This window comes from Ovis aries, chromosome Y (assembly GCF_016772045.2).
Source record: "Ovis aries strain OAR_USU_Benz2616 breed Rambouillet chromosome Y, ARS-UI_Ramb_v3.0, whole genome shotgun sequence".
NCBI classification, from domain to species: domain Eukaryota; kingdom Metazoa; phylum Chordata; class Mammalia; order Artiodactyla; family Bovidae; genus Ovis; species Ovis aries.
This window is the reverse complement of record NC_082741.1, coordinates 7,595,459-7,622,071: the sequence shown is the minus strand read 5'-3', so window position 1 is coordinate 7,622,071 and position 26,613 is coordinate 7,595,459. Positions and strand designations below refer to the sequence as shown.

Genomic DNA, 26,613 nt, shown 5'->3' with positions numbered 1-26,613 from the left:
TTGGATGTTACCAAGTGCCAAATCCTGCAATATGTGGATGACCTACTTCTCACGGCAGAGCCTCATACTTAGTGCTGGGAAAGAACTAAGACTTTCCTTGGCCTGTTGGAACAGGCCAGATATAAGGTGTCAAGAAAAAAAGGCCCAAATCTGCCAGACTGAGGTAAAGTACTTAGGATTTGTTATAAGGGAGGGGAGGCGTGCTCTAGGCTTAGAACAAAAACATGTAATCAATTGAATAAGCCAGACTACTACCAAAAGGTAGTGAGAAAATTTTGGGGAGCCATGGATTTCTGCCAGATTTGGATACCTGGCTTTTCACAAATAGCTAAACCCTTATATGCCGCCACTATGGGCCCCGGAAATGACTCTCTAACTTGGAGAGCAGAATAGAATCATGCTTTTGAACCATGAGAGAGCCATGACAGAGGCCCCTGCATTAGGCCTCCCTGATTTGACCAAACCTTTCACTCTGTACGTCCATGAGAAAGAGCAAGTAGTACTGGGGGTGCTGGCACAAAGAGTAGGTTCATGGCAGTGACCTGTGGTACATTACCCAAGAGGCTGGATCCTGTAGCCTCTGGATGGCCTCCATTGTCTAAGAGCAGTGGCAGCTGACACCATTTTAACGAGAGGCTGACATACTGACTATGGGACAGACTATTAGAGTAAAAGTATTATATGCCATCATCACTCTCCTAATGGGGCCTGGGGCAAAATGGCTTTCCACTCAGATGTTACATTATCAAGGACTTTAATGTGAAAATCCCTGAATAAAGGTGGAATCCTGTCAGGCTCCCAGCAACTTATGTGCCAATGAGTCAAGGCCCTCCCAGCCATAACTGTGAGGAGATGCTAGAGACAGTCTACTCTAGCCATCTGGACCTTAGAGATGTCTCTTTAAGTCAACCAGATGACACTTACTACACAGATGGGACCAGCTACTTGAAACAGAAAAACTGGATATGTGTAACCACAACAGATACAACCCTCAAGGCAGAACAGCTCCCCACACACTGGTCAGATCAACAAGCAGAGCTCTGGGCACTTATAGAAGACTTAAAGCTGGCTAAAGGTGAGAGGCTAAACTCACAGTATGTCTTTGCTACCTTACACATACATGGGGCCATATATAAAGAAAGGGGGCTATTAACTACAACTAGCAAAGAAACACAAAATAAAGAGGAAATTCTGCTGCTGTTGGAAGCAGCATGGGAACCTGCTACAGTGGCACTGTAGGAGCCACCAGAGGGTGGATACACTTCAGGTGAAAAGGAACTGTCTGGCTGACCAAGCAGCTGCCCAACACAATATAGCAACCAAACTTTTGGTAACACCTGTGGTGTCTAGCTACTAACCACCTAAGTGGCCCCAGTCTAGGACAAGGAAGAAATCACCTGGTCATCAAATGAGCAAGGAACACTGTCGGAGGATGGATGATGCGAACTCTCAGATGGGAGACTCTTTGTCCTCTCTAGCTTCACATTTCAGCTGGTTACATATTTCCATTTAGGGAAAACAAAGATTTGTGGAAATTTTTGCCCACTATTTTGTCACACCAGGTCTAACAACCTTGCGTGCAGATGCAAGCCACCAATGTGTAACCTGTGCTAAGAATAACCAAGCCCCAAAGGAGACAGCACCTTCTGTAAGACAACTTAAGGGCGCTGCTCCATTTGAACATCTAGAAGTGGACTTCAGTGAGGTAAAGCCATGCCGAGGATACAAATATTTGCTGGTGATGGAATGTCCTTTTACAGGATAGGTAGAAGCTTACCTTGCTAAGACTGAAAAAGTGAAGGAAGTGGCCTGAGTCTCGCTGAGAGACATTATTCCAAGGTGTGCGTTCCCTCTGAGTGTAGGATCAGATAATGGGCCCGCATTTGTGGCTGAATTACTCCAACTGGTCTGCAAAGCAGTAAATATTAAATGGAAACTACATACAGTGAATAGGTCACAAAGTTCAGGAATGGCTGAGAGAATGAACCAGACCATCAAGGTGACTTTAGCAAAATGGGTGCAAGAAACTGGCACCCCCTGAATGAACATGCTGTTAATAGCGTTAAATGAGGGTCAGAATGACCACCTCCCACCCCCTCTACACCCCCCACCCCCAGGCACATGAGTATTCTCCCTCCCTATGAGATAATGTTTGGGAGCCTCCCTGTTATTCAAAAAGTAAAGGTAAATTTATTACACAGAGGAGGGATGGAGGTTTGGGGGCAGCTGGAACAGCTGAGGAAGGTATTCTGTGATATCACCTCTTATGTTCAAGAATTCCCTTTTCTTTAGGTACTACTATACACCCATACTCCCCAGTAGATTTAGTATGAATAAAGGATTGGAAATAGCAGATGTTACCCCACCTGGAAAGGGCCATACACTATTGTACTAACCACTCCCACTGTCTTGAGTGTCCTCCAAGGTGTGTTTTGTAACTCTGGACTTCACAACAGTAGCAGTGCCACATGAGGGAGTACTTTGTTTAAAGAGTTAATTTCAACCTGGGATGTCTGGTTAAAAATCAATGTTAAAGACTCCTAGGAAAAATCTCTGGAATGTCAAAACCCATTTCTACGATAACTATTTTTTTAATTGCAGGTTGGTCAACATGGGAGACTCCTCTTTTAAGCCAGAAAAAAACAGAAAAACAAAAAACTTCTGAAGTATATACTTAAAAACAGGAAATTTGAAAAAAAAAAATAGATGGCCTGAAAAAGGAAGAAGTTAAATTTTATTGTAACATGGTCTGGCTGTTACATAACTTGATGGTGGGATAAAGAAAATGGCCTGAAATTGGATCCCTCTGACTGATTCCTAACTCTACCTCCCTATGTCACTTGTACCCTCTGATATGCAAGAAAAGGCAGAGGGTACAAGTACCTCATAGTGGAACTTCCTATTACCTAGGATCAGGAAAAATGCACCCTGTTAGGGAAGTGCCAAATGGTAAAGGGACATTACCATTGGTAATGGTAAAGTGCATGTGCCCTTCACTTAAAAACATTTTAGACCAAAGGAAACAGAGACTGGGCTTCTTTGGTGGCTCGATGGCAAAAAAATCTGTCAGCCAATGCAGGAGATGTGGGTTCAATCCCTGGGTCAGGAAGATACCCTGAAGAAGGGAGAGGCAACCCATTCCAGTATTCTTGCCTTGGAAATCCCATGGACAGAGGAACCTGGCAGGCTGCAGTCCACTGTGTAAGGTCGAACCCCGGGGGCCATCATGGGCCACCCCTCCTCTCCCTCCCGCCAGCGAGAAGGTCCCTAACAGAAGGATCCTCCCAGATTCCAGGGGCCAATGACAGTGCACTTCAACGGCTGCCATGAGAGCCGCCCCTCCTCTCCCCCGCCTGTGGAAGTCCCTAACAGAGAGAGGCTCCCAGATCCCGGGGACCAATGACAGCACACTTCACCGCTAAAGCCGCCGGCCCCAGCCGCATAGAAAGACCTATCAGCCCGCGCCGCTGCGAAGCGGCAACCTATCCAAACCCCCATCCACTAAACCCTGCCATCCCTCGCAGCGAGCATATATAAACAAACTTCTAACGTGGCCGGCAGGCGGATTTCCTCGACCTGCCCCGTTTGGGTCCGGGAATCCCGCCCCTGGAGCGCTTCGCCATTAAAGCCTGTAAGACATTCTTTTGGTGTACCTGGTCGTCTTTTACCTAACACACTGGGTCTCAAAGAGTCAGACATCACTGAGCAACAGAACAGGCACGCACTCAGCAGAAAAACAGGACTTGCACAAAAGCTAGGAAATGTTCCTTATCCTACAGGCTGTTTCCCACGATTAGATTCTGGCGCTCAAAGGTCATCTTCCTGGCTCCAGGCAGAAGCTGCCACAGCTTTATTGCTAGAAGTTAACAAGCTTACCTTTGGGCAGCCACTGGAATTCCAGACCCCTCATCAAGTTTGAGATTCTGGAGATCAAAGGGCACCATTGGATAGCTGATGATATCCTGTGAAGTACTAAGCTTTGATCCTTGACCCCCCCCCCCCCCCCCCCCCGCCCAGAGCTTTCCATGCCCTCAAAACTTCCCATATCCTCAACTTGGCTATACTTTATTTGTATTTCAGTTTCTCAGTCCTGTCTGAGGCTTTGCAACCCCATAAACCGCAGCACTCCAGGCTTCCCTGTCCTCCACAACACTGTCTTTCTTTAAAATCTTCCAGCAATTTCAGTGCCTACAGAACATAATTAAAGCATCTTATTGTGACTTGAGAGTTTCTCCTCTAAAACCCAGTGCAGCCTACATCTATTATTATGTTACCTCACATTCTGGAATAACATTTTAAATGTAATGGCCAAAATCTGTGTGCTCAGTCCCACCTGACTCCTTAGCGGCCCATGCCCCCTCTGTCCACCACTAGCCTCCTCTGTACAAGGGATTTCACAGGTAAGAATATTGGAGTGGGTTGCTACTTCCTACTCCAGGGAATTGCCCCAACCCAGTGATGGAACCCTCATCCCTTGAACGTCTTGCATTGGCAGGTGGATTCTTTACCTCTATTTCACCTGGGAAAGGTAAATTCTACGTATTTCAGTGTGCAGTGTCTTGGCTTACACTGACCTACAACTGTGAATCTTCTCTACCTGGGTAACTCTTTCCATCCGAAACTCAACTAGGAGATTTTTTTTAAAAGGTACTGTCGACAATAAAAAAAAGTTCTAGAAATCTAGTTTATAATATAATGAATACAGACAATTTTGTATTGGCAATCATCAAAGTTCCTAAGGGACGATTTAATTAGAACGAATTACATAAACGAAGAGGTATTAACTTGTTGCTACAACTGCAATCATTTCAGAATACGTAATTTAATAAAATATTGCACGGCTTAATTTTACACGTTATACGTCAAAGGTATTAAATTTATTTTTTTAATCTTTATTTCTATTTTATTTTCTCAGACCAAAAAGTGTTCTACTCAGGCAGAGACACTCATACTACCTAAACATGTTTGTATGTATCAATAGCCTATAACATTACGTACATATTTTTCGTTCTGAGGCCATAAACAGAACCGCAAGCCGAGTTTGCATTTCCTGCCCAAAGAATTACGTTCCTTTTGTAACGGGTTGAACCGAAGGGGACGGAATCTGAAGCTTTTTATGAGGCGCCGATAAGTGGAGCGGCGGAAGGAGCTGAGGCTCAAGTGGAGGCTGAAGGTACTGCGCAGTAAGAGTGAACTGGCACTCGACAGATCATTTTCACATGTTGGCCACAAGATACCCACGACAGCCTCAGAACAAATCATCAGTGAAGTGCTTAGTGGAGACATTAACTCCAGAGTGTGGAAACATCCGCACAGTAACTCTTCGGAAAGACGCGTCTGATAGTTCGCCAGAAAGTGAAACAAGGGAAGAAAGCTTCAGACTTCCGCTTTTGCCTGCGCTTGCGCATGGTCGTTTCCGCCGTTAGGCCCGCCTCTCGGCTTAGTGGTGCGGGCGGTCGGGCATGGATAAGGTGACAACGTTGGAGCTATTTCCCAAGACACAGAGGTAAGCTGACTGGGAGACGTGACTGAAAAGAAACAAACAAACAAACCAGGAAGAGCCTAGGCTGCACACGCAGCGTGGGACAAACAAGCCGGTGCCTTCCTGGCCCTGTTAACTGGCGTCCATGGGCTCAGGAAGGCGAGAATCAAAACTGCGAATGGAGACTTAATGGCTGAGGGTAGATAGACGGTTTTGTAACCGAAATATAAAAACCAAGATTTCATTGCCTAGTACTAAAGAGACTTTCCTGCACTTGACTCAGTGGAAAGGGGGCCTCCAGACCGTATTGGAGGTGTGACCAGTGATGGTGTATGTTTCGGTTTTCCAGCCACAAAAAATACAGAGCCGCCTTGAAGAAGGAAAAACGAAAGAAACGTCGCCGGGAACTGGCTAGACTAAGAGACTCAGGTAATGGACTCATTTTGTTTTGTTTGTATAAACTTGTTACCCATACTGCGGCCCAAAATAGAAGCCCCAGTGTCAAAAGAGAGGTGTGCATCTGATGACACGCAGGGTCTGGTTCTCTCGAAATTAAGTTATATTATAACCATATTAGAGAAAATACTGACGTTTTAAATAAGACAGAGAAAGGTACGGTGAATCACTATTTGTAAATATTCGTAAAGAACTTGATGTCACAACTGTAAGAATTGTGAATTTCAGCAGCTACTAATTGTTAACTACTCAGTCGATGTTTTCCCATGTACTGGTCGAGTATATTAATAAGACGTTCAGATTTTTCTCAAACTGGAATAGAATAAGGTGCCTATATTGAGCCAAATGAAAACGGAAACTGTTGTTTTTCTTTAACTATTTACAAGCATAAAACTAGTCGTGGAACTTAACTTGACTGTAAACATACATACTTAAAACCAAATAAAATCATGCAACCCATTCATGTTTACATAAATGTAAAACTCGGGATTATATAGAACGAAGTCTTAAGAAATATTTCTACTGATAGCTGTTACTGGATTATGTGGTGTTTGTAGTGCTTTATTATTGTTGCCTTTTAGTTGTAGAACACTTCTTTTCTGTTGGGAAAAATAGTGGAACCTTAATTTGCCCAGTGATAATACGTATTTGGCTTAGAAATGGCAGATCCTAACATTTTCCCATAAACTTGTGTGTGTAATGCTGTAAACTTAGTACTGCTTAGCCAACATGCTTAAAAAAATTCAGATGGATCCACTGCTATCACACAACAGTATCGGCTTTTAATGTTTGTCATCCACATTTTCCAGAACTTGCTTATTAAGTTGTCCAAGACAGTTCTTGTACTCTAGAGACTGTGGCCTCAAGTAAACAGGATTTTTGGACTTGGGAAATGGCCATAGAGCTTTCGTTTACCATTGATGTTCCCAGGCAATGATTCTAGTAGCAATATGTGGCATATTTGGTATGGAAAAATCATTATGTTCACACACAACAGGTGACTTGTTTATATTATTAATTTGAAATTAGTCCATTAGAGGCAGAAGAAAATGTCAGGAAAAGTAGGTAGGATAGGTTGGAGTTACTTATTCCTTTTCACTTTACAAAATACACTCACAGCAAATCTTCGTAGGTAGTCATTTGAAATCTTCCTTCCTATAAACAAATTTAGTATATTTATAAGTAGGTCACTACTTTTCTTTTTATTATATAGCTAGTGCCATATCCAAAACCAAGCAGTTGTCTGTCAGTTAACAGCTTTGCTCCTAGTTTTGCATATTCTGATTCACAGTTCTTAATCTAGAGAGACGTAATGAATGTATAGAATAAAAAACACTTCTGTTCATTCATTGTAGTACACATTGAATGAGCAAACATTGTAGTACACATTGAATGAGCAAACATATTCTCTAAAATATAGAAAGTGTTACATAAGAGTGAATTGGCTAATGATTTCTGGAAATTCTTCGAACATTGGTCTTCCGGTTGTAGGTAATCTTTTCGGCATCTAGTTTAATCTTGGATAGCATGAAATAAACTGTCTTGTCACAAATTAAGGTAAAATGTAAAAGCAAGTTACAAAACTGAAGTATGATTCTGTTTTTGTTTGAAAGAATTACATGTATAATACAATTAAATACTTGCTACTTTAATGTATGCTGGGAAATATTTGGTTATACTTGTAGAGAAAATACCTCACTTGAATTGTTCATAATAATTTTTTTGCACTGTGTGAACTTGGTTTTGGAGGGGTTAGAGGTTTAAGTGAGTCAGAAGTTATTTTTGAGTATTAGCAGGTGCAAGCAATGTCTACTTAGTGGAAATAACCTCTGTAAGTAATTCAGAATCATATCCTCTGCCAGAAAAGTTATTTATCTATCTGATAATTGTATCAGAAGTTACCACCATTTGTGTGCATATGTGGGCCTATTTTCTTTTAATTTAGAAATCTGAAAGAGTAAAGTTTACTTGATTAGAAAGGCAGTTTCAAATAGAACTGGGTAAGCCTTTTTGGGACTTATAATACATGCATCACTGTTAAAAATCTTTTTTTCTTTTAACTTTGAATGTTGAAAGCTGCTGTTCCATTTCCTTAAGTGGCCTCAGTTTTCCCTGTGTGTTAAACATCTCTTGTTGCATTTTTCTCTCAAATTTAAATTTTAAATTGAAGAGAATATAGTTTTTATTGTAGGAAAAATTATATTCTTATATTTTTAATTTGAAGAGTATTCCAGTATACAGAAAATTGGAAAGAAATAGTACAATAAGCATCTATGAACTCAGTATCTAATGAACATTTCTGTCTCCTCTCTTTTCTCTCTCTCTATATGTATATTTCTATATATATTAATATGTGAAAATATGTATATACTGGAGAAGGAAATGGCAACCCACTCCAGTACTCTTGCCTGGAGAATCCCATGGATAGAGGAGCCTGGTAATCTACAGTCCATGGAGTTGCAAACGATTCAGACATGACTGAGCGACTTCACTTTCACTTTTCACTTTCATGCATTGGAGAAGGAAGTAGCAACCCATTCCAGTATTTTTGCCTGGAGAATCCCAGGGATGGAGGAGTCTGGTGGGCTGCCATCTCTGGGGTCATACAGAGTTGGACATAGCTGAAGCGACTTAGCAGCAGCAGATATGTATGTGTGTGTGTACAGATATTTGCACATTCATGTATAGAATTTTTTTACCCTGATAATTGACAGATAAGTTGCAGATATATGGTGCTTCACACCTAAATAATTCAGTTTTCATCTCTAAAGTATATGCACATTTTTCTACAGAACATAACAACTTTATGCTTTTGTAAATGAAAGGAATTCAGTTTTATGATATACAAAGAGCTGTATATATTATCCAGGATTGAGCTTTGTATATAACCAGATGTACATTTAAAATATACATCATGTATATATATATATATACACTACAGCTAGTATTGATCTTTTTTTAAAAAATGATATCTGGGGAATGTTCTAAAATGCCTTATGGGTTTGTTAGTCTAATGTTACTCTGTTTATTGCAAAATACTAGAAAGAAAATATTGTATGTTCTTACTATACATATTAGAGGGTCGGTAGCATCAGGTATAATCATAAGGGATTTGATTTAGGTCATACCTGAATGTTCTAGCGGTTTTCCCTACTTTCTTCAATTTAAGTCTGAATTTGGCAATAAGGAGCTCATGATCTGAGCCAGTCAGCTCCCAGTCTTGTTTTTGCTGACTGTATAGAGCTACTCCATCTTTGAATGCAAAGAATGTAATCAGTCAGATTTCGGTGTTGACCATCTGGTGATGTCCACGTGTAGAGTCTTCTCTTGTGTTGTTGTAAGAGGGTGTTTGCTATGACCAGTGCGTTCTCTTGGCAAAACTCCTTTAGCCTTTGCCCTGCTTCATTCCGTATTCCAAGGCCAAATTTGCCTGTTACTCCAGGTGTTTCTTGACTTCCTACTGTTGCATTCCAGTCACCTGTAATGAAAAGAACATCTTTTTTGGGTGTTAGTTTTACAAGGTCTTGTAGGTCTTCATAGAACCATTCAACTTCCGCTTCTTCAGCATTACTAGTTGGGGCGTAGACTTGGATTACTGTGATATCGAGTGGTTTGCCTTGGAAATGAATAGAGATCATTCTGTTGTTTTTGAGACTGCATCTGAGTACTGCATTTCGGACTCTTTTGTTGACCATGATGGCTACTCCATTTCTTCTCAGGGATTCCCGCCTGCAGTAGTAGATACAATGGTCATCTGAGCTAAATTCACCCATTCCAGTCCATTTTAGTTCGCTGATTCCTAGAATGTCAACGCTCACCCTTGCCGTCTCTTATTTGACCACTTCCAATTTGCCTTGATTCATGGACCTAACATTCCAGGTTCCTATGCAGTATTGCTCTTTACAGCATCGGACCTTGCTTCTATCACTAGTCACATCCACAAGTGGGTATTGTTTTTGCTTTGGCTCCATCCCTTCATTTTTTCTGGAGTTATTTCTCCACTGATCTCCAGTAGCATATTGGGCACCTACTGACCTGGGGAGTTCCTCTTTCAGTATCCTATCATTCTGCCTTTTCATATTGTTCATGGGGTTCTCAAGGCAAGAATACTGAAGTGGTTTGCCATTCCCTTCTCCAGCAGACCACATTTTGTCAGACCTCTCCATGACCCACCCATCTTGGATGGTCCCACATAGCATGGCTTAGTTTCATTTAGTTAGACAAGGCTGTGGTCCTATTGTGATTCACTTCAGTTCAATTCAGTCACTCAGTCATGTCCGACTCTTTGCAACCCCATGAATCACAGCACACCAGGCTTCCCTGTCCATCGCCAACTCCTGGAGTTCACTCAGACTCACGTCGATCGAGTCAGTGATGCCATGCAGCCATCTCATCCTATGTCATCCCCTTCTCCTCCTGCCCCCAATCCCTCCCAGCATCAGTCTTTTCCAAGGAGTCAACTCTTCGCATGAGGTGGCCAAAGTACTGGAGTTTCAGCTTCAGCATCGTTCCCTCCAAAGAGATCCCGGAGGATGAGATGGCTGGATAGCATCACGGACTCGATGGACGTGAGTCTGAGTGAACTCTGGGAGATGGTGATGAACAGGGAGGCCTGGCGTGCTGAGATTCATGGGGTCGCAAAGAGTTGGACACGACTGAGCGACTGAACTGAACTGAACTAATCTTCAGAATGGACTGGTTGTGATTAGATTGATTAGTTTTCTGTGATTATGGTTTCAGTGTGTCTGCCCTCTGATGCCCTCTTGCAACACCTACCATCTTTCTTGGGTTTCGCTTACCTTGGTCATGGGGTATGTCATCATGGTTGCTCCAGCAAAGCGCAGCCCCTGCTCCTTACCTTGGACGAGGGGTATCTCCTCACCGCCGTCCCTCCTGATCTTGAATGTGGAGTAACTCCTCTCAGCCCTCCTGCGCCAGAAGCCACCGCTCCTTGGATGTGGGGTTGCTCCTCTCGGCCACTGCCCCTGGCCTCGGTGTCCGGTAGCTCCTCCTGGCCACCGCCCCGGCTTTGGACTTGGGGTAGCTCCTCCCGGCCGCTCCTGCGCTGTCGCAGCCTGGCACTCATGGCCACCACGCCTGATCTCAGACGCGAGGTAGCTCCTCTCGGCCGCCACCCCTGACCTCGGAGGTGGGGTAGCTCCTCCTGGCCGCTGCCCCTGACCTCAGGCTGGGGGGTAGCTCCTCTTGGCCGCTTCTGCGCCATGGCATCCTGGCACTCATGGCACCTGACCTTGGATGCAGGGTAGCTCCTCTCGGGCGCTGCGCCTGATCTTGGACGCGGGGTATAGATTTAAGGGACTAGATCTGATAGATAGAGTGCCTGATGAACTATGGAATGAGGTTTGTGACAGGAGACAGGGATCAAGACCATCCCCATGGAAAAGAAAAGCGAAAAAGCAAAATGGCTGTCTGGGGAGGCCTTACAAATAGCTGTGAAAAGAAGCGAAGCGAAAAGCCAAGGAGAAAAGGAAGGATATAAGCATCTGAATCCAGAGTTCTAGAGAATAGCAAGAAGAGATAAGAAAGCCTTCCTCAGCAATCAGTGCAAAGAAATAGAGGCAAACAACAGAATGGGAAAAACTAGAGATCTCTTCAAGAAAATTAGAGATACCAAGGGAACATTTCATGCAAAGATGGGCTTGATAAAGGACAGAAATGGTATGGACCTAACAGAAGCAGAAGATATTAAGAAGACGTGGCAAGAATACCCAGAAGAACTGTACAAAAAAAAGATCTTCATGACCAAGATAATCACGATTGTGTAATCACTCACCTAGAGCCAGACATCCTAGAATGTGAAGTCAAGTGGGCCTTAGAAAGCATCACTATGAACAAAGCTAGTGGAGGTGATGGAATTCCAGTTGAGCTATTTCAAATCCTGAAAGATGGTGCTGTGAAAATGTTGCACTTAATATGCCAGCAAATTTGGAAGACTCAGCAGTGGCCACAGGACTGGAAGAAGTCAGTTTTCATTCCAATCCCAAAGAAAGACAATGCCAAAGAATGCTCAAACTGCCGCACAATTGCGCTCATCTCACACGCTAGTAAAGTGATGCTCAAAATTGTCCAAGCCAGGCTTCAGCAATAACGTGAACCGTGAACTTCCTGATGTTCAAGCTGGTTTTAGAAAAGGCAGAGGAACCAGAGGTCAACTTGCCAGCATCTGCTGGATCATGGAAAAAGCAAGAGAGTTCCAGAAAAACATCTATTTCTGCTTTATTGACTATGTCAAAGGCTTTGATGGTGTGGATCACAATAAACTGTGGACAATTCTGAAAGAGATGGGAATACCAGACCACCTGACCTGCCTCTTGAAAAACTTACATGCAGGTCAGGAAGCAACAGTTAGAACTGGACATGGAACAACAGATTGGTTCCAAATCAGGAAAGGAGCATGTCAAGGCTGTATATTGTCACCTTGCTTATTTCACTTATATGCAGACTACATCATGAGAAACACTGGGCTGGATGAAGCACAAGCTGGAATCAAGATTGCTGGGAGAAATATCAATAACCTCAGATATGCAGATGACACCACCGTTATGGCAGAAAGTGAAGAGGAACTAAAAAGCCTCTTGATGAAAGTGAAAGAGGAGAGTGAAAATAATAGTGATGTTATTAATGATGTCTCTGTTCATCCCACTTTCTCCTTTCCCCACTGTGTGCACAAGTCCATTCTCATTTCTGTATGTCAGCATCTCCCTTCCTTCCATGAAATAGGTTCATCAGTACCATTTTCCTAGAGTTCACAAATATGTGTTAGTAAATAATTATTTAAGACTTACTTCACTCTGTGTAAGAGGCTCTAGGTTCATATCCTCACTGGAACTGACTGAAATTCATTCTTTATGTCTGAGTAATGTTCCATTGTATATATGGACCACATCTTATTTATTCATTCCTCTGCTGATGGCCATTTAGGTTGCTTCCATGTCCTGGCTGTTGTGGATAGTGCTGCAGTGAACATTGGGGTACCTGTGTCTTTTAGAATTGTGGTTTTGCAGGATATATGCCTAGTAGTGATATTGCTGGGTCATGTGGCAGATACCACCCTTATGGTAGAAAGTGAAGAGGAACTAAAAAGCTTCTTGATGAAAGTGAAAGAGGAGAGTGAAGAAGTTGGCTTAAAGCTCAACATTCAGAAAATGATATCATGGCATCTGGTCCCATCAGTTCATGGGAAATAGATGGGGATACAGTGGAAACAGTGTCAGAGTTTATTTTCGGGGGCTCCAAAGTCACTGCAGACAGTGACTGCAGCCATGAAATTAAAAGACGCTTACTTCTTGAAAGTTATGACCAACCTAGATAGCATATTGAAAAGCAGAGACATTTGCCAACAAAGGTCTGTCTAGTCAAGGCTGTGGTTTTTCCTGTGGTCATGTATGGATGTGAGAGTTGGACTGTGAAGAAAGCTGAGCACCAAAGAGTTGATGCTTTTGAACTGTGGTGTTGGAGAAGACTCTTGAGAGTCCCTTGGACTGCAAGGAGATCCAACCAGTCCATTCTGAAGGAGATCCGCCCTGGGATTTCTTTGGAGGGAATGACGCTAAAGCTTAAACTCCAGTACTTTGGCCACCTCATGCGAAGAGTTGACTGGGAAAAGACTCTGATGCTGGGAGGGATTGGAAGCAGGAGGAGAAGGGGATGACAGAGGATGAGATGGCTGGATGGCATCATTGGCTAGATGGATGTGAGTCTGAGTGAACTCTAGAAGTTGGTGATGGACAGGGAGGCCTGGTATGCTGCGATCCATGGGGTCACAAAGAGTTGGACATGACTGCATGACTGAAGTAAACTGTGGCAGTTTTATTCCTCATTTTTTAAGGTATCTCCATACTGACTGTATCAGTTTACATTCCCACTAATAGTACAAGAGAGTTCCCCTTTCTCCATGTCCTCACCAGCATTTATTTGTAGACTTTTTGATGATGGTCATTCTGACCAGTGTGAGATGATACCTCAGTGTAATTTTGATTTGCGTTTTTCTGATAATTAGTGATGTTGAACATTTTTTCATATGTTTGTTGGCCATCTCTATTTTCTTTGGAGAGATGTCTGCTTAGGTGTTTTGACCACTTTTTGATTGAGCTGCCTTGTTTTCCTGATATTTACCTACATGAGCTTCTTATGTATTTTGGAGATAAATCCTTTGTCAATTGATTCATTTTCAATTATTTTCTCTCATTGTCACAGTTTTCACTTTGTTTATAGTATCCTCTGCTGTGCAAAGCTTTAAGTTTAATTAGGTCCTACTTATGTTTTTTTTTTGTTTGTTTGTTTTCATTCTTTTACACTAGGAAGTGGGTCATAGAGGATCTGGCTATAATTTATGTTAGGGAGTGTGTTGCTTATGTTTTACTCTGAGCATTTTATAGTATCTGACCTTAAATTGAGATCTTTAATCCATTTTGGATTTATTTTTGTGTATGCTATTACAAATTGTTTTAGTTTCATTCTTTAACATATAGCGGTCCAGTTTCCTCAATAACAGTTATTGAAACAGCTGTCTTTTCTCCATTGTATATTCTTGCCTTTTTTGTCAAAGATAAGGTGCTCATAGATGTGTGGGTTTACCTCTGAACTCTCTTATCATGTTTTATTGGCCTATTTCTGTTTTTGTGCCAGTACCAGACTGTCTTGATAACTCTAGCTTTATAGTCTGAAGTCTGTTACTTCAGCTCCATTTCCTCCAGCTCCATTCTTTCTCAAGATAGCTTTGGCTATTTGGGATCTTTTGTATTTCCATACGGATTGTGAAATTTTTTTGTTTTGGTTCTATGAAAACTACCATTGGTAGCTTGATAGGTTTTGTGTTGAATCTGTAGGTTGCCTTGGACAGTAGAGTCATTTTCATAATACTGATTCTTCCAGTCCAAGAACATGGTATATCTGTCCCTCTGTTTATATTGTGTTTTATTTCTTTCATCAGTGTCTTACAGTTTTATGCCTAAGGGCTTTTTGGCTCTTAAGTAGATTTATTCCTATGCGTTGTATTCTTTTTGTTGCAGGATGATTTCATTAGTTTCTCTTTCCAGTTTTCATTGTTGGTGTATTGGAAGGCAAAGCATTTCTGTGTGTTTTTTATCATGTGAATTTACTATATTCATTGATTAGATCTAGTAATTTCCTAATGGCATCTTTAGGCTTTTCTATGTATAGTATCATGTCATGTGCAAACAGTGAACATTTTACTTCTTTTCCAATCTAGATTCCTTTTATTTCTGTTTCTTCTGATTGCTGTGACTAGGACTTTCAAAACTATGTTGAATAATAGTAGTGAGATTGAGCACCCTTGTCTTTTTCTTGATAGATGTTTGTCTTGCATCTTCATCTTTAACTTATTTTTTGTTATTTATTGTTTTTTAGATGGGAGGGACTATGTTCAGTTTACTGAACAAACTGTCTTACTAGTTGTTTGGCCTGAGGTTTCCAGCAGTGGTTAGAGCTGGGTCTTGGTGTTCAGACGTGGACTTATGGGAGAGCTCACTTCAATTAATATTCCTTGAGGTCTGAGGGTTTTTGTTTTCCAGCATTTCAGACTCAGCGCTCATACCTCAGGGGCTTGGGCCAGGTCTATAGCATGTGAAGCCAGATCCTACGAGCCATGGGATGCAGAAAAAGAAAAAAAAAAAGAGAGAACATTGAAGATACAGGGGAAAAAAAAAAAAAGGCAGAACAACTATAATAAATGAGTAAAAGATAACAACCCTTGAAAGGTAACACCAGACTTAACAGCAAAGAGAGAGGAAAAAAATATATATATATATATATTTATTAAAAATAAAAATGAGTGAAAGTTGCTCAATTGTGTCTGACTCTTTGTGACTGAATGAACTATACCATGGAATTCTCCAGGTCAGAACACTGGAGTGGGTATTCTCTGGGGGATCTTCCCAACCCAAGGATTGAACTCAGGTCTCCCGCATTGAATGTGGATTCTTTACCAGCTGAGCTACCAAGGAAGGCCAGGAATATTGGAATGGGTAGCCAATCCCTTCTCCAGGGATCTTCCCATCCCAGGGTTCGAACTGGGGTCTCCTGCATTGCAGGCAGATTGTTTACCAGGGAGCAGAATAATAATGAAGATTTAAAAATAATTGAATACTTTTAGAAAACTAACAGAAATAGTACAAAAAGTAAGACTATGTATGAAGCAACTTCTGGAGGGAAAATGGAACTCCACCAGTAGTAAAAACTCTGAAAGAAACCCCAAACACCAAAAGGCTGAAAAAATTAGGCTGTAAAGGGTGGGATTTAGGTGGGGAATGACATAGGTGCTAGGAGTGTTTAGGTAGGGGTGGGTTTCTGACCCAGGACCCAAGCCTTCAGAGAGGGTCCTGGGTGGGGGTGGGGGTGAGCCGTGTTCCACCTAGCTAAGAGGGTCTCTGCAGTGTCTCCGGCTTGGGGGTATGAGGATAAAGCCAGGCCCCCAGGAAGCTCCCTTGGGCCCTGGATGGAAGAACACCAGAAGGATTCCCTGCTCCTCCACACCTGGAGGAACTCCTCCCTGGACAGCCTTGCTCTGTCTCCCCTCCGTCTTGCATCTGTAGCACCTGCATAGGCTGAGGTGCCCTTGGAGGTGGCTCTGGAGGACAGAGGAGGGCAAGGGGAGTTGCTGGAGGGTAGAAGGGGCCCTTGGAAGGAGAAGAGAAGGTAGAGGGGTCTCCTGAATCCCAGAGAGCCAGGTCCAGCGGTCAGAGCCCATGGAGGCGTGAGGGGCCATGTATAGGATGTGGACCCTGGAGGGAGGAGGAAATGAGAGAGTGTAGCAGAACCCTGGAGGTTAGAAGCAGGCTCTGGGATGACAGAGGCCTCAACTTGGAGGGAGGAGCAGGGAGTGGGGCTTAGTTGGGTGCCTTGGAGGGTGGAGGGGGTTCCAAAGGTAGGAAATGTTCCTTAAGGATGGAGGGCTTGGCCTGGGCACCTTAGGACGATCCCCAGGGCCAAGTGGGGATTAAGAAGGGGACAGTAGGCAGTGCCTTGTTCAGGTGCCTCCTAAAGCCCAGCTGGTCTCTTTCTATGCCAACAGGAGCCTTCCCTCCCTCTCTTATCCACAAGGCCCTTTCAGAGGGATCCCTGAAGAGCTAGGGTGCGCCAGAGGGAAGAAGACTTCATCGGAGGGAGGAGAGGCCCCAGAGAGGAGAGGCCCCAGAGAGCCGAGGCCCAGGGGCCCTGGGGCCCAGAAAACTCCCCAGGATCAAGTGAAGGCAGAACCCCAGGGGGTTCCCTAGTGGATCTTTCTATCTCCTCATAGATCCCTCCCCTTCCTGATGGAGCAGGTACTGCTGCTCCCAGCACAAAGGCATCAAAACTCCTTTCCTCTACAACAGACCCTCAATTGATGGTCCCTAGGTGTTGAGCTTTCTCCACACTCTTCTGTCTGGTACCTGGTTTCCTCTGGGGCTCCACCCATCAGCCTGTCCTCAGGAGGTCCCCCACCAGCACCTGGAAGACATCCTAGACATGGGGAGACATGGACTCTGTGCCTTCTCTCACTGTCATCTTGCATATACCTCTTATTCCTGATCTTAGAGAAAATGCTTTCACTTTTTCTCAGTTGAGAGTAATGTTTGCTGTGGGTTTGTTGTACATCTCTTTTTATTATGTTGGCATAGGTTCTTTCTGTGCCTACTTTCTGGAGAGTTTCTGTCATGAATGGAAGTAGGATTATGTCCAAAGTTTTTTCTGCATCTATTGAGCTGGTCTTCTGGGTTTTATTCTTTAATTTATTTGTGTGGTGTATCACATTGATTGATTTGCATATATTGAAGGTTCTTACATCCCTGGGGTAAATCTCACTTGGTTGTGGTGTATGGTTCTTTGATGGTGTTGTCAAATTCTCTCTGCTAGAATTTTGTTGAGGATTTTTGCATCTGTGTTAATCAGTGATATTGCCTGTAAGTTTCTTTTTTTTCTGGCATCTTTTGTAGTGCAGTGATGGTGGCCTCGTATCCTTTAAAAAAGAGAAATGATTTGATGGGATTTGGTGGAATTGTTATTCAAAAAGAAATCATCAGTTAAAATTTGAAAGTTCTCAGCCTAACCATATTAAAAGAAATAAAATGTGTTTGAGAGGGAACCTGAGAGTTTGGCTGGCATTGATAAGAAGATTGGTGTGAATCACCATCTGAGCAGTAGCTTGAAACTGTTCATGAAGAAGGTTGTGGGACTGGTCAACCATCATAAACAAGGCCCTATTGTCTGGGACAATTGAGAGATCACAAAAGAGGTGATGTAATATTATGAGATTATTTTGCCCCCAGCATCTCAACTGAGATGCCTCCAAAATCCAAGAGCTATTCATCAAAAAATGGGAGATTAAGTCTAGACTAAAACCAGGAACTATTCTCTGAAACAGTGGAATAATGAACCTGAGGGCATTTTGTTTATTATGGGAGTGGCCCTTTGATCACAAACCCAGTGTGTAAGGTGTGAAGGATATAACTGTATCAAAGAAGGCTGTTTAGCAAAGAGATCCTGCTAAGGCAGTAGTACACAAATTCATGGTGGTGGACCCTTAAGCCCAAACCAGTACACACATATATGATTTCATCCCAGAAGACGTAAGATAGCAAATCCAAGAGCTTTAATAAGAGCTGTACCAGGCAAAGTCATGGAGATAGGGTCATCAAGAGCCATGTGCCTTCACTGTGAGGAATCTGGGCCTGAAAAATTTTCGGTTTGTTACAGACTTGTTAAGAAGTGAGTTAGCCCTCATAGTCAACAAGAGAGTCTGAAATGCAGTACTTGGGTGCAGTCTCAAAAATGACTGAATGATCTCTATTTCCAAGGCAAACCATTTGGTATCACAGTAACCCAATCACAGTCTGTGCCCCACCCGCTAATGACAAACAAGCTGAACAGTTCTATGATGACCTGCAAGACTTTCTAGAACTAACACACAAAAAAAGATGTCCTTTTCATCACAGGAGACTGGAATGCAAAAATAGGAAGTCAAGAGATACTTGGAGTAACTGGCAAGTTTGGCCTTGGAGTAAAAGATGAAGCAAGCAAAGGCTAATAGAGTTTTGGCAAAGCACCAGTCATAGAAGACACCCTTTTCCCACAAAAAGGAACGATCGTACACATGGATGTCCCCAGATGGTCAATATCAAAATCAGATTGATTATATTCTTTGCAGCTGAAAGTGGAGAAACTTTATACAGTTAGAAAAAATAAGACCAGAAGCTGGCTGTGGCTCAGATCATGAATTCCTTATTTCAGAATTCAGACTTAAATTGAAAAGTAGGGAAAACCACTGGACCATTCAAGTATTACCTAAATCAAACTCCTTACAATTATCAAGTGGAAGCAACAGATAGATTCAAGGGGTTAGATCTGATAGACAGTGCCTGAAAAACTATGGACAGAGGTTCATGATATTGTAGAGGAGGCAGTGATCAAGACCATCCCCAAGAAAGAAGAAAAAGGCAAAATGATTGTCTGAGGAGGCCTTACAAATATCTGAGAAAAGAAAAGAAGCTAAAGGCAAAGGAAAAAAAGAAGGATATAACCATCTGAATGCAGAGTTCCAGAAGATAGCAGGGAGAGATAAGAAAGTCTTCCTCAGTGGGTCAATACAAAGAAATAGAGAAAAACAATAGAATGGGAAAGAGATCTCTAGAGATCTCTTCAGGAAAGTGAGAGATACCAAGGGAACATTTCATGCATAGATGGGCACAATTAAGGGCACAAATCTTATGGACCTAACAGAAGCAGAGGATACTAAGAAGAGGTGGCAACAATACACAGAAGAACTATACAGAAAAGATGTTTACAACCCAGATAATCACAATGGTGTGATCACTCACCTAGAACCATACATCCTGGAATGTGAAGTCAAGGGGGCCTTAGGAAGCATCACTACGAACAGAGTTAATGGAGGTGATAGAATTCCAGCTGAGCTATTTCAAGTCCTAAAAGAAGATGCTGTTAAAGTGCTGTATTCAATATGCCAACAAATTTGGAAAACTCAGCAGCAGCCACAGGACTGGAAGAGGTCAGTTTTCATTCCTAAGAAAGGAGAAAGGCGGTACCAAAGAATGTTCAAATTACGACCCAGTTGCACTCATCTCATGTGCTAGCAAAGTAATGGTTAAAATTTTCCAAGCCAGGCTTCAACAGTATGTGAACCAAGAACTTCCAGCCACTGAAGCTGGATTTAGAAAAGGCAGAGGAACCAGAGATCGAATTGCCAACATCCGTTGGATCGTAGAAAAAGCAGGAGAGTTCCAGAAAAACATCTATTTCTGCTTTATTGACTACGCCAAAACCTTTGTCTCTTTAGATCACAGCAAACTGCAAAATTCTTAAAGATATGGGGATACCAGACCGCCTTACCTGCCTCATGAGAAATCTAAACAGAGCTGGACATGGAACAATGGACTGTTCAAAATTGGGAAAGGAGTGCATCAAGGCTGTATATTGTCACCCTGCTTATTTAACTTATATGCAGAATACATCATGAGAAACGCTGGGCTTTATGAAACACAAACTGAAGTCAAGATGGACAGGAGAAATATCAATAACCTCAGATATGCAGGTGATATCACACCTATGGCAGAAAGTGAAGAGGAACTAAACAGCCTCTTGATGAAAATGAAAGAGGAGAGTGAAAAAGTTAGCTTAAAGGTCAACATTCAGAAAATGAAGATCATGGCATCTGGTCCAGTCAGTTCATGGCAGATAGGGAAAGAATGGAAACAGTGAGAGACTTTATTTTTGGGGGCTCCAAGATCACTGCAGATGGTGAGTGCAGTTATGAGAATAAAAGATGCTTACTCCTTGGAAGAAAAGCTGTGACCAGCCTAGACAGCATATGAAAAAGCAGAGACGTTACTTTCCTGACAATAGTCCGTCTTTTTCCAATAGTCATGTATGTATGTGAGAGTTGTACCATAAAGAAAACTGAGCACCAAAGAAGTCATGCTTTTGAACTGTGGTGTTGGAGAAGACTCTTGAGAGTCACTTTGACTGCAAGGAGATCAAACCAATCAATCCTAAAGGAAATCAGTCCTGAATATTCATTGGAAAGACTGATACTGAAGCTGAAACTCCAATACTTTGGCCACCTGATGTGAACTGACTCACTGGAAAAGACCCTGATGCTGGGCAACATTAAAGGCAGGAGGATAAGTGGATGACAGAGGATGAGATAGTTGGATAGCACCACCATCTCAATAGACTTGAGTTTGATCAGAGTCTGGGAGTTGATGATAAACAGGGAAGCCTTTTGTGGTGTAATCCATGGGATTGCAGAGTTGGACATGACTGAGTGACTGAACTGAACTGTTACCTCTAACTTCTCTTTTGTAACTGGAATGTGGAACTTGTACCTGTCCCACCATTGTATTTCAGAAGTACATGACTTGTTTGGTATCATAGATTTATAACTGGAGAGGAATATGCATTAAATGACTTGTACCTTGTGACTTAGCCATAACTAACTTAGATACGTCAAGTGAAGAAAGCATATGACCTAAAAGTTTGCAGTTAAGTTTTATCGGAGGACCTTACTGAGGATTGTAACCTAGAATACAATATCTTAGATCTCGTTGAAGAAAGTGAGTTAAGGAAGAGTACAGAATATGTAGCGTTTTCTCTGGGAAGAAAGAAAAATACAGTTTAAATTCAAAATGTTGTTTTTAATTATAGGAGCTCTTCCTTGGTAGCTCAGCTGGTAAAGAATTTGTCTGCAATACAGGAGACTCCAGTTTGATCCCTGGGCTGGGAAGATCCACTGGAGAAGGGTTAAGCTACCCACTCCAGTATTCTTGGGCTTCCCTGTTGGCTCAGCTGGTAAAGAATCCACCTTCAATGCGGGATACCTGGGTTTGATCTTTGAGTCTGGAAGATCCACTGGAGAAGGGATAGGCTACCCACTCCAATATTCTTGGGCTTCCCTGATGGCTCAGCTGGTAAAGAATCCGCCTTCAATGTGGGATACCTGGGTTTGATCCTTGGGTTGGGAAGATTTCCCTGGAGTAGGGAATGGCTACCCACTCCAGTATTCTGGCCTCGAGAATTCCATGGACTGGTAGTCCATGTGTAGTCCACAGGGTTGCAAAGAAGTAGATGTCTAAATTTAAAAAATTTATGAAAGCAGATGTCTAAAGTTAATCATTTTAGTGCTTTTCTGTGTTTGGGAATATTCAAGAATTTGGAACATCAACTGGGGAAAGAAAGACAGTAGGACAGCAATGAGTTCAGTCTTATTTGGGGCAAATAAGTACTGTACTCTGGGAGACACTCTCTCAGAAGATCTCTCCACGGAACTGCTCTACAGAGGGAGGGTATATGACTTTAGTGAAGGGGACATCCATTTTGATAGAAGTTTACAACTAGTCATGAGGAACAGATACTCATTAGATATTGTTGCAGAAACCAGTAATCAAGAAACCCAAGCACCACGCACAGAGAGTTGAAGAACTCAGGTTTATTATGCTGGTTGGTCCAGAGTAGTTAACACTGTAAGCTCTGAGCCCTGAACAAAGGTGTTATAGAGTTTTTATAGACAGACTATGGTGGGCAACACTAGCTGTTAATAGGCTGGTTTAACTAAGGGGTTTTGCATGCACGGGAACAGCTATCAAGATGAGGAGGGGGATGTCTGACCTGCATAGACATGATTAAGCAGCTTTGCAGGGGCTGGACAATTGCAAAGAACAGGACAAGGCTGAGTGAGATAAGCTCCAATTTCTAGTATTCCCTATGAAGTCCCCATTTTCTGACACTGTGTGACCTACATGATCCAGACTTAACAAGGAGCAAGCTGAGTTATAGAGGCAGAACGAGCAGGATGTTATGTAAAATTTTTACTTTGCCTCTTCAGTATGACAAGATGCAAGAAATTGGGCTCTGAAGAAACTGTGTTCAGGTTGTGCTGTTGCTTTAGCAGAATCTTTTCACTGAAGAGCCTTCTTTGATACAGTTAAATCCTTCTGGCCTAACACTTTGGGTTTGTGATGAAAGGGCAGCTCCCATAATTTATAAAATGCCCTCAGGATCATTCTTCCACTGTTCGGATAATATTTCTTGGCCTCACTCTCAATCTATAAATTAGTTCTAAGATTCTCTTGAGATACTGGATATATAATACTCTCCTTAAAAGATTAGGCCAGATCCTTTGTGTTCTCCCCATTGGACAGTGAAAAGTGAAAATGTTAGACTCAGTCATGTCTGACTGTTTGTCACCCCATGGACTGTAGCCTTCCAGGCTCTGCTGTCTGTGAATTCTCCAGGCAAGGATACTGGAGTGGGTTTCCATTTCCTTCTTCAGTGGCACTTCCTGAGCCAGAGATGGAACCTGGGTCTTCTGCATTGCAGACAGATTCTTTACTGTCTGAACTACCAGGGAATCCCCAGATTCTGGTCTTTAGATATGAGAAGACAGAAGAACTGGGCTCATAAAAACTTCTCCTGAAAACATCTAGCCATCTGAAAACTTGTTCACTCACCCTTGTCCCCACAACATTTGTTTCATTTAGTCAGTAAGTTGTGTCTGACTGTGATCCCATGGAGTGCCATATACTAGGCTGCCCTATCCTTTGCTGTCTCCCAGGTTGTGCTGAAACTTACGTCCATAAAGGTGTTGTTTCCATCTAACCATTTCATCCTTTTCCGGCCCTTTTACCTTCAGTCTTTACCAGCATCAGGGTCTTTTCCAGTGAGTCAGCTCTTTCCCATCTGGAGGCCAAAGTATTGGAGATTTATCTTCAGCACCAGTCCTTCCAATGGATATTCTCAGTTGATTTCCTTTAGGTCTGACACGCCAGTGAAATGTTCTCAATAGTCTAATCCAGCTCCGCAGATCAAAAGCATCAGTTTCTCATTGCTCAGCTTTTTGTGGTCCAACTCTCACATTGTTATGTGACTACTAGAAAAACCATACCTGTTATCTCTGCTTTGCATCCTAAAGTCTTTTCCATGGGTGTTGAAAGTCAGTCATTGCAGTGGGTAGTGATGCAATCCTCGTAGAAGCAGGTGGCCAGTGACGTTCTTCAGTTGTCAACTAAAATATTGTTGTCTTTTTTCACTGCATGAACTTTGTATAAGTGACAGCTTTTGGTTAGCAGGGCTCATTGAAATTTTCCCTTAGATATGGACCTTAATTATCGAGGGTACACAGTAGGTTGACTGTGGGGGCAGCTGCACTAGCCACTGATTAGACGGTGAGCAACATTCATTGTTTATTGGAATGGCATGCAACATTCTTAAATTTGCAGATACTTACATGAGACTCTGGACTTAACTACTTTTTAGTTGCTGTGTGAGATATGAATGAGCAAGCAGAAGAGGGGAGCTACAGATGAAATCCTGTGATCTAGATACTTATATCTCTTTGTAAATTCATGTGTAACACAGAGGTGTTGCTTGTTACATTGCGCCAATGTAACAGTACATTTTTCCCCTTTAAGTTAAATACTTGTCCCTGGGATGATATAAGATGGTATTAGTTCAGTTCAGTCGCTCAGTCGTGTCCAACTCTTCGCGATCCCATCAATCGCAGCATGCCAGGCCTCCCTGTCCATCACCAACTCCTGGAGTTCACTCAAACTCATGTCCATCGAGTCGGTGATGCCGTCCAGCCATCTCATCTTCTGTCGTCCCCTTCTCCTCCTGCCTCCAGATCCCTCCCAGCATCAGGGTCTTTTCCAATGAGTCAACATTTCGCATGAGGTGGCCAAAGTCCTGGAGTTTCAGCTTTAGCATCAGTCCTTCCAGTGAGCAACCAGGACTGATTTCCTTTAGAATAGACTGGTTGGATCTCCTTGCAGTCCGAGGGACTCTCAAAAGTCTTCTCCAACACCATAGTTCAAAAGCATGAATTCTTTGGTGCTCAGCTTTCTTCACAGTCCAACTCTCATATCCATACATGACCACTTGAAAAACCATAGCCTTTGTTGGCAAAGTAATGTCTCTGCTTTTGCATATGCTGTCTATGTTTGTCATAACTTTCCTTCCAAGGAGTAAGCGTCTTTTAATTTCATGGCATTACGATAATATAAACATCCTGTGCCTAATAACTTCTTCCAGTGCTTTTGGTTGTTTATCTAAATACGTTTTTGTAGTGAGTGTTTAAAAAATGATTTCTGAATATTTTAGTTGCTTTCTTTTGTGAATGTCTGTGTTCCATCCCATTTTCCCAGCACCTTTTTGAGTATTCTGAGCCACGGAGTAAAAAAAAAATACAGTGTGTTAGCCACTATTTACATTAATTTTCTGATGCTTCAGTTGTCCAAAACTTTGCTCTCTAAAGCCTTTATTATTAGCAAGTTTAGAAAGACTGGTGTATGCCATTATTGTAAACATTAAAAATTTTCATGTTTAAAGATTTTCCTGCATCATTGACCATATTATTATTCATATTCAGTTTAATAAACATTTAAATTCCTTCAGGACTGTCACAAAAGGAAGAGGAGGATCCTGCTATTATTGAAAAACAGTTAAACGAAGAGAAGCTGTTGGAGTTAGAGAGGTCAGCACTGATTTAAAAACTTGAAGTGTATTCAGTTATTTTACTTGAAATGATAAAGACTTTATTAATACAGATTTTTCTTTATAAAAATATATACATCTCTGATAGGATGATATACATTTATGGAGTAAAGGGCGTATGAGAGGGAATTCTGTATTTTCCCCTTAATTTTGCTATAAATTTAAGACTTCTGCACGAATAAAGTCTGGAGTTCTAGTTTTCAGAGAAGGGAAGATACGCCACATTATTTTTTCAAAAACGTAAATATAAGGGCAAGCCAACAGAAATCATTTTAAAGGTGAGAACTTGCCTTTGTTTCAATTGTCAGTGTGACATAGGTTGTGAAGTCTAATGCAGAGTCCTACAGGTGATTCTTTGCATTTATTTATATATTGGATTTAATCTTTTTGTTCCATTTTCCTCATCTGTTAAATGAAAGACTTATTATATAATTAGTTTCATTAAATGTTTTTAATGTGTTTATTGCTTATTTAAATTACTAACGTAGGACATATTTTCTCCTAATGGGGTTTTCTTATTTAGTTACAAATTAATAATAATCATGTCTTTCTGTGTAATGTATATGGTATCTTTAAATAATATATGGTATTTTTAAAACCTGTGTAACATTTTTTTACTTTTAAAAATTATTTTTTATTGAAGGATAATTGCTTTACAGAATTCTGCTGTTTTCTTTCAAACCTCAACATGAATCACCTATAGGTATACATATATCCCCTCCCTTTTGAAACTCCCTCTCATGAAACCTGTATAAAAAATTTTTAAGCAAAGTATTTTTCACTGCTTTTGTTGATTCATTTTCTATGCAGAAGAACAACTAATTCAAACAAGAAGATAAGAAGTGAAATGGCATCAATAAATAACCTCATACTCATAGAGACCCTTTGTTACAAAAAGTTGAATGCAAATGTCTGAGTACAAAGATATTTACACATATCTTTACATATTTTGCTTGTTATGTAATACATATCTTTCAGTATCAATCAGAAGTCTAATCCACCCATTTTAAAACCAACATGCTGTTCATTGTATAGGTATAGCATACTTTACCTGTGTATTGTTCTCTACTGATGTACATTAAGATCATAGTACCTTAAAAAGATTACCCTTTTATTGTTATACAGACCTTTAAGGTAGCATCTATGCTTATATA

The 26,613-nt window shown here is 41.7% G+C and overlaps 1 protein-coding gene and 1 pseudogene across 1 annotated transcript in view; one reads left to right on the top strand and one right to left on the bottom strand.

The window, feature by feature from the left end:
• Positions 1-624, bottom strand: part of LOC132658881 (neuronal membrane glycoprotein M6-b-like) — a 39,375-nt pseudogene extending 38,751 nt beyond the window's left edge.
• Positions 625-5,442: 4,818 nt separating this feature from the next.
• Positions 5,443-26,613, top strand: part of LOC132659056 (U2 small nuclear ribonucleoprotein auxiliary factor 35 kDa subunit-related protein 2-like) — a 56,507-nt gene continuing 35,336 nt past the window's right edge. Inside the window, exons 1-3 of the mRNA XM_060408679.1 lie at positions 5,443-5,506; positions 5,832-5,911; positions 25,361-25,439. Of these exons, the coding sequence (XP_060264662.1) occupies positions 5,463-5,506; positions 5,832-5,911; positions 25,361-25,439 (203 nt within the window). The 5' untranslated portion in view covers positions 5,443-5,462. The remainder of the gene's footprint in view (positions 5,507-5,831; positions 5,912-25,360; positions 25,440-26,613) is intronic.